The sequence below is a fragment of the Cherax quadricarinatus genome, chromosome 42 (assembly GCF_038502225.1).
Source record: "Cherax quadricarinatus isolate ZL_2023a chromosome 42, ASM3850222v1, whole genome shotgun sequence".
Lineage (NCBI taxonomy): Eukaryota > Metazoa > Arthropoda > Malacostraca > Decapoda > Parastacidae > Cherax > Cherax quadricarinatus.
In genome coordinates, this window is record NC_091333.1 from 9,257,287 (window position 1) to 9,268,164 (window position 10,878).

Below are 10,878 nucleotides of genomic sequence, written 5' to 3' on the forward strand. Positions count from 1 at the left end.
TGAGTCACGACAGTAGTGACCTTTGGCTTACCCATGCACGCTGTTTTTTATTTGCAAAACACAAGAACCGTTTGGTCATTCACTGGTTTACCCACATTCCGTTTTGAATATTAAGACATACACCTCACTACTAACGTGAACAATTCGCTCATATTACAGAAATTATAATCACAAGGTAATTAAAACTGTTCAAAGTCAGTTTTTCACATTCTGAGGTACATATTCATAATTTGTTCCGTGTCATCAGCCGTGTCACAAATTCAGACGAAAGGGGAAATATCCCCACCATTTATGGAAATAGAGATGCTAAGTTCTTGAGCATATACCCTGTGGGGAGAGTTACACCTCTAGCTGGGAGGAGGCCCTAACCCCCTAAGCACTAACAAATCAACCTCATCACCTCGTGAAGGTGACCCCGCGTCCAGGGGTTGTGCGTGCTATACTCAGCTGATGAAGAGCGCTGTATAGCCCTTGTGGCTTAGCGCTTCTTTTTGATTATAATAATAATAATAATCAGCTGATGAAGGCAACCCGTAGCTTGCATCTCGCTTCCAGATGACGTCCTCTATCCTCCAAGGGCCTCCAGGACAACTCTTCTCCCTCATCTCATCCTACTGTTTTTCTTAAACCCATCCCTGATCTACCAGCCGCCCGCCAGCCCCCTCCCTCCACGCAGAAGCGTCGTGCGTAGGGAGAAAAACAGTAATGTTGACAAGCTTAATATTCTGGATAAGATACTAGGCAAAAATCCGACGTATCCTGGGCACCCGTAACCCTTCCAGGCATGTTGAGATGCCAGCTGCTTTCTTGTTCCCATATATCCACCATACACTGAATGGCCTCAAAGTGAAAACACATTATCAATATATACACACAAAGTAATACGAGACACTGAGGCTAATTCGCGTTTTCTGAAATAAGAGGAAATGAGATAGAGATGAGAGTATTAAAAGAACTCGACAACTGAGACCAGCAGCTCAGTACATTGAGAAACCTGAAGTTCAGAACCTCAGTCTCTCTCGACGCTTGCGAGCGCCTACATTCCTTACGCGTAAACCTCGCCCACTGCGACACCGCCCACCATACTCTAGAATGGTACGTATATGCTATGGGCGGCCACTATACAGTAAATCTTTGAGTGAACCGAGAGCCAAACTGATTTCAGAAAAGTTTTCAAGAAGAGTTTCCAGTGAAGAGAGAGTTAGTAGGCCATTTGGACTGCGTTTCCAGCAAAGTGAAAGTGTGTTAGTGTGCAGCTTGGCCTCAGGGTGATAATATCTCTGCCTGTCACTACCAGAGAATGAAAGGAAAAGTTATTGTCAGAATCTAAGGTGGAGACTGGTGCTGTGTTGTGCTATAGACTGGCCCTGTGGAGACTAAAGTCGTCATCAAAGTACTAATTTATCGTTACACTTGCAACAGAGCGGTAAGGTTTCAAGGCTGTTGAATCTGAATGAGGCAGTGTTCCAGGTGGTGTGATGCTGCCCCATCCCTTCACATCTGCTTCTAATATCACCTGTAATTTGGCTATGTTTAATCTTCAAGAAGAGTGCCTTTATGCTAATAGACTCTTAGATACAAGGAATTATGAGCTATCCTGCTCTTCCCTAGATTAAACCTAATTACCTCCCATTCCCCAGGCACTGTATAACTCCTACAGGTTTGGCACTTCAACGTGAATATAACATTAGCAACAACTTGGATTGGTCTCTTTCTTTTCATAATGCGAAGAAAAGTGATGAAAGTGAGTTCCCTGAATTATTCAGCACGTGGGAGGGGCAACCCTTATGACATCACCTAGTGTAGGAGGGGAGCTCTGTGACGTCACTTGTGGGGGGGATGGAAGACATCTGTGAAGTCACACAGGTATAACAAGGAATAATAGAGAGTCAACCTTCAAATGAGCTGTACAAATTATATTCTTCCCGTGTGACTCAATGTCCCTCGTCACCCCAGCAAATGTTCTTGTTTAAGACGAATGAGGCAGTGCTCACTTACTTCCCCCCCACACATCACCCCCCCCTATACACACTTCTGTTAATAACGTACGGAGTGGGCAGAATACAAATGACTGTATAACAAGTAATCCTGGGGAAGGGCTAAGCCCAGAGGGTTAGATAAAGCTTGAGCATTGGGAGATTATCAGATCTGATCCAAAGAAAGGGTAACTCTTATCCCTTCGATTAAGAGCCCTTCACCAGGATGGGGGGTGTTTTCAGTACACACTAGGAGGCGAGACTCGGGGAGAAAGTGTTGGTGAAGGGTCGTGGGAAACAACCAGGTTTCACTTCCTCTGCTGTTCACAACTTTCCCGAAGTTTTCTGTTATCGTCCTTGTCTTGGGCATTTAAGGAAATAAAATAAGGAACAAGGACGGTAGGTGCATAAGAAAAAGTGGTGGGAGGATTGATGATGATGATGATGATGATGATGATAACATGATGATAACATGATGATGATGATAACATGATGATAATGGGGTGGTGGTGGTTTTAGTGTTAGTGTTGGTGACGGAGACTTGGGCACATGGCGGCCAAATATGGAAGGTCGTGGGTGTGCCAAGCCCCTGGTGCCGTTAGTGGCGGTTCACCCACGTCTTGAACCCCCCCCCCCTCCCATTCCTCACCAGACCTTTTAGCTGCTCCTTGAAGCTCTCCTACGTCTTGGCCTCCAGAGATGTGAGACCTTATGCTCCTCTTTGAAGCTCCCACGTTTTGACCTCCCACACAATGTCACCTTCCTTGAAAAATAACTTATCTCACGCTGGGACTTGAGGACGAAAATGCTGACAGTGACCGAATGAGCTTCACTAGATCCTCCATCCTCGGTCTTAAGGAGGAACCATGAGGACCTGACGACGATTATACTTCACCAGAGTCAAACTCAATGCCTGTATTTTCACACCAGGAGCTCCGAGGACTTGTCACTGTTAGTTCTTTGGGGATCCTGCTCGGGTCCCCGTAGGGGTCTTGCAGTTGCAATAGGACCCCTGTCATCAATGGTGTAACCCGGAACGGGACTTCACACAAATCCAGTTCTGCGACCTTGGGTGTGGTTGTGTTGTGGGCGGTAAATATGTAGTGTATATATAATAAACACATATAATATACACAAATTTACGGGATACACTGACGAAACAGGGAGGTGAATAACGTACAAAACAAAAACTAGGTCACTGAAGGCGAGACACCACGAGCATAGCTTTACTACCGTAGCTATAAATAATTACAAATAGTTAATCTCTCTCTCACACACACACCAGGAGCTGTGAATCGACCCCTGCAACCACAATTAGGTGAGTACACACACCCGTGCGGGGCCTCACACTCGTATACAACATACATTACAATTACCATAAATAAAAACAAGTGCGCTTATAATTTTTCATTCAGGAGAAATGATTAAAGACTAGCGATAGCAAGACTAATAATGAGAGACCCCTTATTAAAATATTAAAATACCTCTTTTTCTAATATTTTCGCATCCTCTTCCTCTCCTCGCTCCCTTAGAGCGAAGCCTATTTGCAATATCTGAACTTTTATGAATCTAAAATAGCTTTCTTACACTATCTGACTAAGTTATTGCTGATTATTATTATTATTATTAATCGGGAAACGCTAAAAATGTAGGGGACAGCGTTTGGTGAATAAGAATTAACTGGGTTTGATGCTAAGATAGCTGCAATTCCGGGTATCAAGAGCCCTTCAAGAGCATCAACGCACCCTTAACCCTCCCTCCACAGTCCCTTAAAAGGTTTATTATTACTAGGAAACATTTCTGTAATTATTTCTAATATTTTCACGTGTTGAACTCTTCACGGGTCGGGAGTCTGACAGTGCAGGTCAAGGGAAACTATCATTCGTACCATTACAGGCAGGAAATGCAAGAGCCAGCGGGTATGTGATACTAAAATATACTACAAACACTATACTGCCGAAACTAGATGTGTGCAATAGTTACGTGTAGTGAAATAGTTGCGAGATGTGTGCAATATTTCCGAAATGTCTTGCCTACACAGTAGGCTTCTTCAGTTGATTACAGAGGTGGCTGAATATGGAGATACCAGAAGCAGTGGAGAGGTCAAGATGAGGTGATCAGTCTATCAACCTTGAGGTAGTTGTTTTAAAGTGGTCAGTCCCTCAGCCTGGAGAAGTATTCAGCTCCATCGTCTTGAATAATGTGTACTGCCATTATATTAATAATTCAAACAATTATATGTGGTGTCTCTCCGGGAAGACTCATACGAGTGCCCACAAAAATGCCACTCCAGAGGCACTATCACTTCGCCACCCATGCTAAGTTATTTGGAGGACGCTTTGGAATCAGACAACAGAGCAGAGCAGAGAGAGAGAGTGTGTGTGTGTGTACTCACCTATTTGTGGTTGCAGGGGTCGATTCACAGCTCCTGGCCCCGCCTCTTCGCTGATTGCTACTAGGTCCTCTCTCTCCCTGCCCCATGAGCTCTATCATACCTCGCCTTAAAACTATGTATGGTTCCTGCCTCCACCACATCACTTTCTAGGCTATTCCATGGCCTGACTACTCTATGACTGAAGAAATACTTCCTAACATCCCTTTGATTCATCTGAGTCTTCAACTTCCAATTGTGACCTCTTGTGTCTGTGTCCCATCTCTGGAACATCCCGTCTTTGTCCACCTCGTCTATTCCGCGCAGTATTTTATATGTCGTTATCATGTCTCCCCTGACCCTCCTGGCCTCCAGTGTCGTCAGGCCGATTTCCCTCAACCTTTCTTCATAGGACAATCCCCGTAGCTCTGGGACTAGTCTTGTTGCAAACCTTTGCACTTTCTCTAATTTCTTGACGTGCTTGACTAGGTGTGGATTCCAAACTGGTGCTGCATACTCCAGTATGGGCCTGACGTAGATGGTATACAGAGTCTTAAACATTCGTTTAAGACTACTGAGGTATCGGAACGCTATCCGTAGGTTTGCCAGGCGCCCGTATGCTGCAGCAGTTATCTGATTGATGTGCGCCTTAGGAGATATGCTCGGTGTTATACTCACCCCCAGATCTTTTTCCTTGAGTGAGGTTTGCAGTCTTTGGCCATCTAAACTATATTGTGTCTGCGGTCTTCTTTGCCCTTCCCCAATCTTCATGACTTTGCATTTGGCAGGGTTAAATTCAAGGAGCCAGTTGCTGGACCAGGCTTGTAGCCTGTCCAGGTCTCTTTGTAGTCCTGCCTGATCCTCGTCCGATTTGATTCTTCTCGTTAACTTCACATCATCTGCAAACAGGACACTTCTGAGTCTATCCCTTCCGTTATGTCGTTCACGTATACCAAGAACAGCACAGGTCCTAGGACTGACCCCTGTGGAACCCCGCTTGTCACAGGCGCCCACTCTGACACCTCGTCGCGTACCATGACTCGTTGTTGCCTCCCTGTCAGATATTCTCTGATCCATTGCAGTGCCTTTCCTGTTATGTGTGCCTGGTCCTCTAGCTTTTGCAGTAACCTCTTGTGAGGAACTGTGTCGAAGACCTTCTTGCAGTCCAAAAATACGCAGTCGATCCACCCCTCTCTCTCTTGTCTTACTTCTGTCACCTTGTCATAAAACTCTAGTAGGTTTGTGACACAGGATTTTCCTTCCCTGAAACCGTGCTGGTTGTCAAAAATACACTTGTTTCTTTCCAGGTGCCCCACCACTCTCCTCCTGATGATCTTCTCCATGACCTTGCATACTATACACGTTAGTGATACAGGTCTGTAGTTTAGTGCCTCATGTCTGTCTCCCTTTTTAAAAATTGGGACTACATTTGCCATTTTCCATACCTCAGGGAGTTGCCCAGTTTCAAATGTGTTAAAGATCTTTGTTAATGGCTCACACAATATCTCTGCTCCCTCTTTAAGGACCCATGGAGAGATGTTGTCTGGTCCCACCGCCTTTGAGGTGTCAAGTTCGCATAGCAGCTTCTTCACCTCCTCCTTGGTTATATGTACCTCATCCAGCACTTGCTGGTGTGCCCCCCTGTTCTGATTTCTTGGAGTCCTACTGGTTTCCACTGTAAATACCTCTTTAAATCTTGTGTTGAGCTCCTGACATACCTCTCGGTCGTTTCTTGTGAATTCCCCATCACCCTTCCTCAGTCTGATTACCTGGTCCTTGACTGTTGTTTTCCTCCTGATGTGGCTGTACAACAATTTCGGGTCAGTCTTTACTTTTGATGCTATGTCATTTTCATATTGTCTCTGAGCCTCCCTTCTTATCTGTGCATATTCGTTTCTGGCTCTTCGGCTGATTTCTTTATTTTCCTGAGTTCTCTGTCTTCTGTACCTTTTCCATTCTCTAGTACACCTAGTTTTTGCCTCCCTACACCTTTGGGTGAACCAAGGACTCGTTCTGTTCTTCCCATTATTTCTGTTTCCCTTGGGAACAAACCTCTCCTCTGCCTCCTTGCATTTTGTTGCTACATAGTCCATCATTTCTTGTACTGGTTTTCCTGTCAGTTCCCTCTCCCACTGAATGTCTTGAAGGAAGTTCCTCATGCCTGAGTAGTTCCCCCTTTTGTAGTTTGGTTTTTCCCAGCCTATTCCTGCTACTCTCTCCACTTGGAGCTCAACTATGTAGTCGAAGCACAGAACCACATGATCACTAGCTCCCAGGGGCCTTTCATACATGATACCCTCGATGTCCGAACTACTCATGGTGAATACAAAGTCCAACCTTGTTGGTTTATCCTCTCCTCTCTCTCTGGTAGTGTCTCTAACATGTTGATGCATGAGGTTCTCCAGTACCACATCCATCATCTTGGCTCTCCATGTTTCGGGACCCCCATGGGGCTCCAGGTTTTCCCAGTCAATCTCCTTGTGATTGAAATCACCCATAACTAGTAACTTTGCTCCCCCCATGTGTGCTCTCCTGGCCACCTCGGCTAGTGTGTCGATCATTGCTCTGTTGCTCTCATCGTATTCTTCTCTTGGCCTCCTGTGTGTGTGTGTGTGTGTGTGTGTGTGTGTGTGTGTGTGTGTGTGTGTGTGTGTGTGTGTGTGTGTGTGTGTGTGTGTGTGTGTGCGTGTGTGCGTGTGTGTGTGTGTGTGTGTGTGTGTGTGTGTGTTTCTCAAGGCTGATACCAAACCTACATGGCATTTGAGTGGGAACGGAAGACTGAGTGTGGGAACTTTTTATGTACGTGACCAGGTGTAACAGTGTGTGTGTGTGGGGGGGGGGGGAGTCCTATCTTTAGTAATCAACCCTTGTATGTTTATGCGCATGAACTCACCTAGTTGTTATTCCTGGGATCGAGTCACTGCTCCTCATCTCAGGACTCATCGTTTATCGTCTGGCTTCACTTCTTTGCCGGCTCCTCGTCTTAGTATCTTTATTTCTTCTAGTATATGTACAAGGTATATAGACCATAGCTGACATCACTGACGTACTACTATATAGAAAGGTGATTGTTATGCAGAACATTTCGGGCAAATTAGGTCAACATGACTTAAGAAGTCGTAATGACACGATTGCAAATAAACCATACCCCCGGCCGGGATTGAACCCGCGGTCATAGAGTCTCAAAACTCCAGCCCGTCGCGCTAGCCACTAGACCAGCTAGCCACAATAAGATTCATCCAACTAGGTATATTTCTACACCATAGGAAAGTTAGCACAGGCACCTCTGTGCCTGTGCTAACTTTCCTATGGTGTAGAAATATACCTAGTTGGATGAATCTTATTGTGGCTAGCTGGTCTAGTGGCTAGCGCGACGGGCTGGAGTTTTGAGACTCTATGACCGCGGGTTCAATCCCGGCCGGGGGTATGGTTTAAATTAGGTCAATTTTGTCCCAGGATGCGACCCACACCAGTCGACTAATACCCAGGTACTTATTTTACTGATGCGTGAATAGGGGCAACAGGTGTTAGGAAACACGCCCACTGATTCCACCCTTTCCGGGAATCGAACCACGGACCCCTCAGCATGTGAAGCGAGAGCTTTGCCTACCAGGCCACGGGTCACATCCTTCCAACCGAACTTCAGTGAGGAACTCCCACATTCTGCTGTGTAATATTACCTCTCCTATAGTCTGCATTTTTTTCTGCTCTCTTCTCTCCATCCCACGTCCAATGGAAATAAGTCACTGACTTTTTCGGGGTTATCCTAGTGGGTAATTTACATATATGTTACTATGTATGAAAATTTGTCCCTGGCTCCCGGAGAGTCCTCATATATTAGACTTGTTAAAAAAATTTCATTTTTGTTTTTACCCTCGGACCACTAAGCTTATAGGGGCCATAAAGCGCCCAAAGGAATGGCGTTCAAATTCGATCTACGAAAGGGGAGCGCATGTCCAGTTTCACAGACCAAGAGCCCCTCACCTGCATCAAGGAACCTTTCTTGAGGGATCTCGTAGTCTCGAGGTGTCTTAAAAATGTTGCTTGGTGAAGCTCTCCATTACTGCTACCATCTTTAAAAATGTCATTTCTACAAGTTCATGATACAACTTATACAGACCATAGCTGACATCAGTGACATACCATATAGAAAGCCACTTGTTATGCAGAACATTTCGGGCAAATTAGGTTTTGTTCCCAGGATGCGACCTATACCAGTAGGCTAACACTCGGGTACCTATTTACTGCTAGGTGATAAGGGACAGTAGGTATCTTAAAGAAACACGTCATAATGTTTCCGCCTGCACCGGGGATCAAACCACGGACCTCAGTGTATGACCTGAGTGCGCTTTCAATCGAGCTATGGAACATCAGTGTTTCTCTCCACTATATCAGTTACAACAAGTGATGAATTAGACATTATGATCGTATTTTGACATTATTTGCAAGACGTCAGTCATGAAGCACTTCTAGTGTTCTACTTTATATCTACATTATTTTTTTTTTTTTATTGAGATCCTACGGGCCCGATCCTGTGTATTAAAAAAAGCTAGATGTGCGAGTCCCAGTGAGAGTAAAGCCATTGTAACTGGTAAGCAGATTCTTTCATTTTCCTTAACATGTGGGAATGATCACTAAATCATCTTTGTCAACAGATGACGATCAACAATTGTTCACTCTCTTCGGTGCTCAGCAGCTATTCATTTTCCTCCCCACAGATGGCGCGGGCTGTACTAGTATTGGCGTTGGTAAGTCTGGCTGCTGCTGGACCCATGAAGATGTACGAGAAATCTGACACACACAAATATCAACAAGGTGAGCCCATCACATCATGATGCAATCTTAAACTTTTATTAGATGGACCAAAATGTCTGTCGATGGCCTCGATCATGTGACGAAAAGCTCACCTGAGAGAACCATCAAGATCTGCGTCAGGAATTCTCATCTCCTTACAAAACACCTCCACTTCTACAAAATGCGTCCTGCATTTTATACTTTTCAAGTCCTTAGAGAGCTGTCTTAAAGATCAAGAGTCCTTCAAGAGGGGTGCCTTAAAGATCAAGAGTCCTTCAAGAGGGGTGCCTTAAGAATCAAGAAACCTTCAAGAGTATAAAGCAATCTACTACTTCTGTATAGTAACCCCACCGGAATTAAGTCACAAATGTTAATGTGTATTTTGTAATTATTGTTCAACTCTAAATACCATGTGTAGTGAACCATAATAATGTTTACTTGATCTTAACCAGAGGCAGTTAACCAGAATAAAAAAAAAAAATTTATTTGTCCGAGTTTAGTCAAAGAATAAACGATGTTTGAATAATCAAAATCAATGAATCCTTTGTATTATATTTTGAATATGGATTAAGCCTGATTACCTCCCATTCCCCAGGAGGTGTTTGACTTCCCTCGGGACCCCAATATAATTTTTGTAACTACCTCAAGAGAATTAAATATAAAATTAACAAATAATTATAATAAAGAAGAAACAAAAACAATAACAAATACATAATAATGATGGTTAATGTTTGTCTGGTGGCACAGTACTGGTGCCAGTATCGTCAACGGTGATCCCTCTGGATGACCTGCCTGTCTTCAAGGTGAGTGCTGGCTTCGGCGTCGCCTCACAACACACACACATCAAGTACAAGCCAGACGGACCAGTCAAGCTCATCACTAGTAAGTACAAGTATCGCACTACTACTACTAACTTTACTTAGGTTCTAGCGCTTTCCTCGCCTCTTCACCTGACCTGTCTTCTAGGAGCCCTAAACCCATACGGATTATAAAGCACCTGGGGGGATGGGGGACAAACTGAAGCCATGGTAGCTCTAATTTTTTTAGATCAAGAGCCCTTCGGCATAAAGTCACCTACCTTGAAGTGAAGAACTCACTGGAGACAGATGAATCAGTTACTGAATACCATGCTCTTATTGACCCGTTGAGTGGGTCAATAATATCTTTGTTATATCTCGCGTCAAATTCTTGACAAATTACCAGTAAATCATACTGGATTATTTTAATTTGTGCAGCCTGAGTGGTTAATTTATTGTGCACCAGCAGCTCGTGTTGTGAGCTAATTACAGAAATCACAATAGGCTCTTAACAAACCTCATTATATATACATGTAGTTATACCTTTCAGATATTAGTCATTTTACATATTACAGTCTCCTGGTTAATTATGTACTTCCGGCGGCCTGGTGGCTAAAGCTCTCGCTTCATACACGAAGGGCCCGGGTTCGATTCCCGGCGGGGTGAAAACATTTTGACGTGTTTCCTTACACATGTCCTGTTCACCTAGCAGCAAATAGGTACCTGGGTGTTAGTTGACTGGTGTGGGTCGCATCCTGGGGGACAAAATTGAGGCCCACAATGGAAATAAGTTTGTGGAAAATTTTTGATTTTCCGAAGCTATAGCGCCTAATAGGTCTTTAATGTGTCGATATGAGTCAAAAATGTATTTGACAGTAGGATAGAACCAAGAGTGCCCGGGGGTATAGGTCGACTCGGGCCATGGGGGAGGCGGGAGTGT

At 44.4% G+C, this 10,878-nt stretch overlaps 1 protein-coding gene across 2 annotated transcripts; it reads left to right on the forward strand.

Annotated features, from left to right (window-relative positions):
• Window positions 1-999: 999 nt before the first annotated feature.
• LOC128706165 (uncharacterized) lies at window positions 1,000-10,023 on the forward strand (the record flags this gene model as incomplete). Of its 2 annotated transcripts, none has more annotated exon segments than XM_070093255.1 (3): window positions 1,000-1,095; window positions 9,066-9,162; window positions 9,889-10,023. In XM_070093255.1, coding segments are annotated over 3 exon segments (235 nt in total), but the record flags the coding sequence as incomplete, so codon positions are not given.
• Window positions 10,024-10,878: the final 855 nt, after the last annotated feature.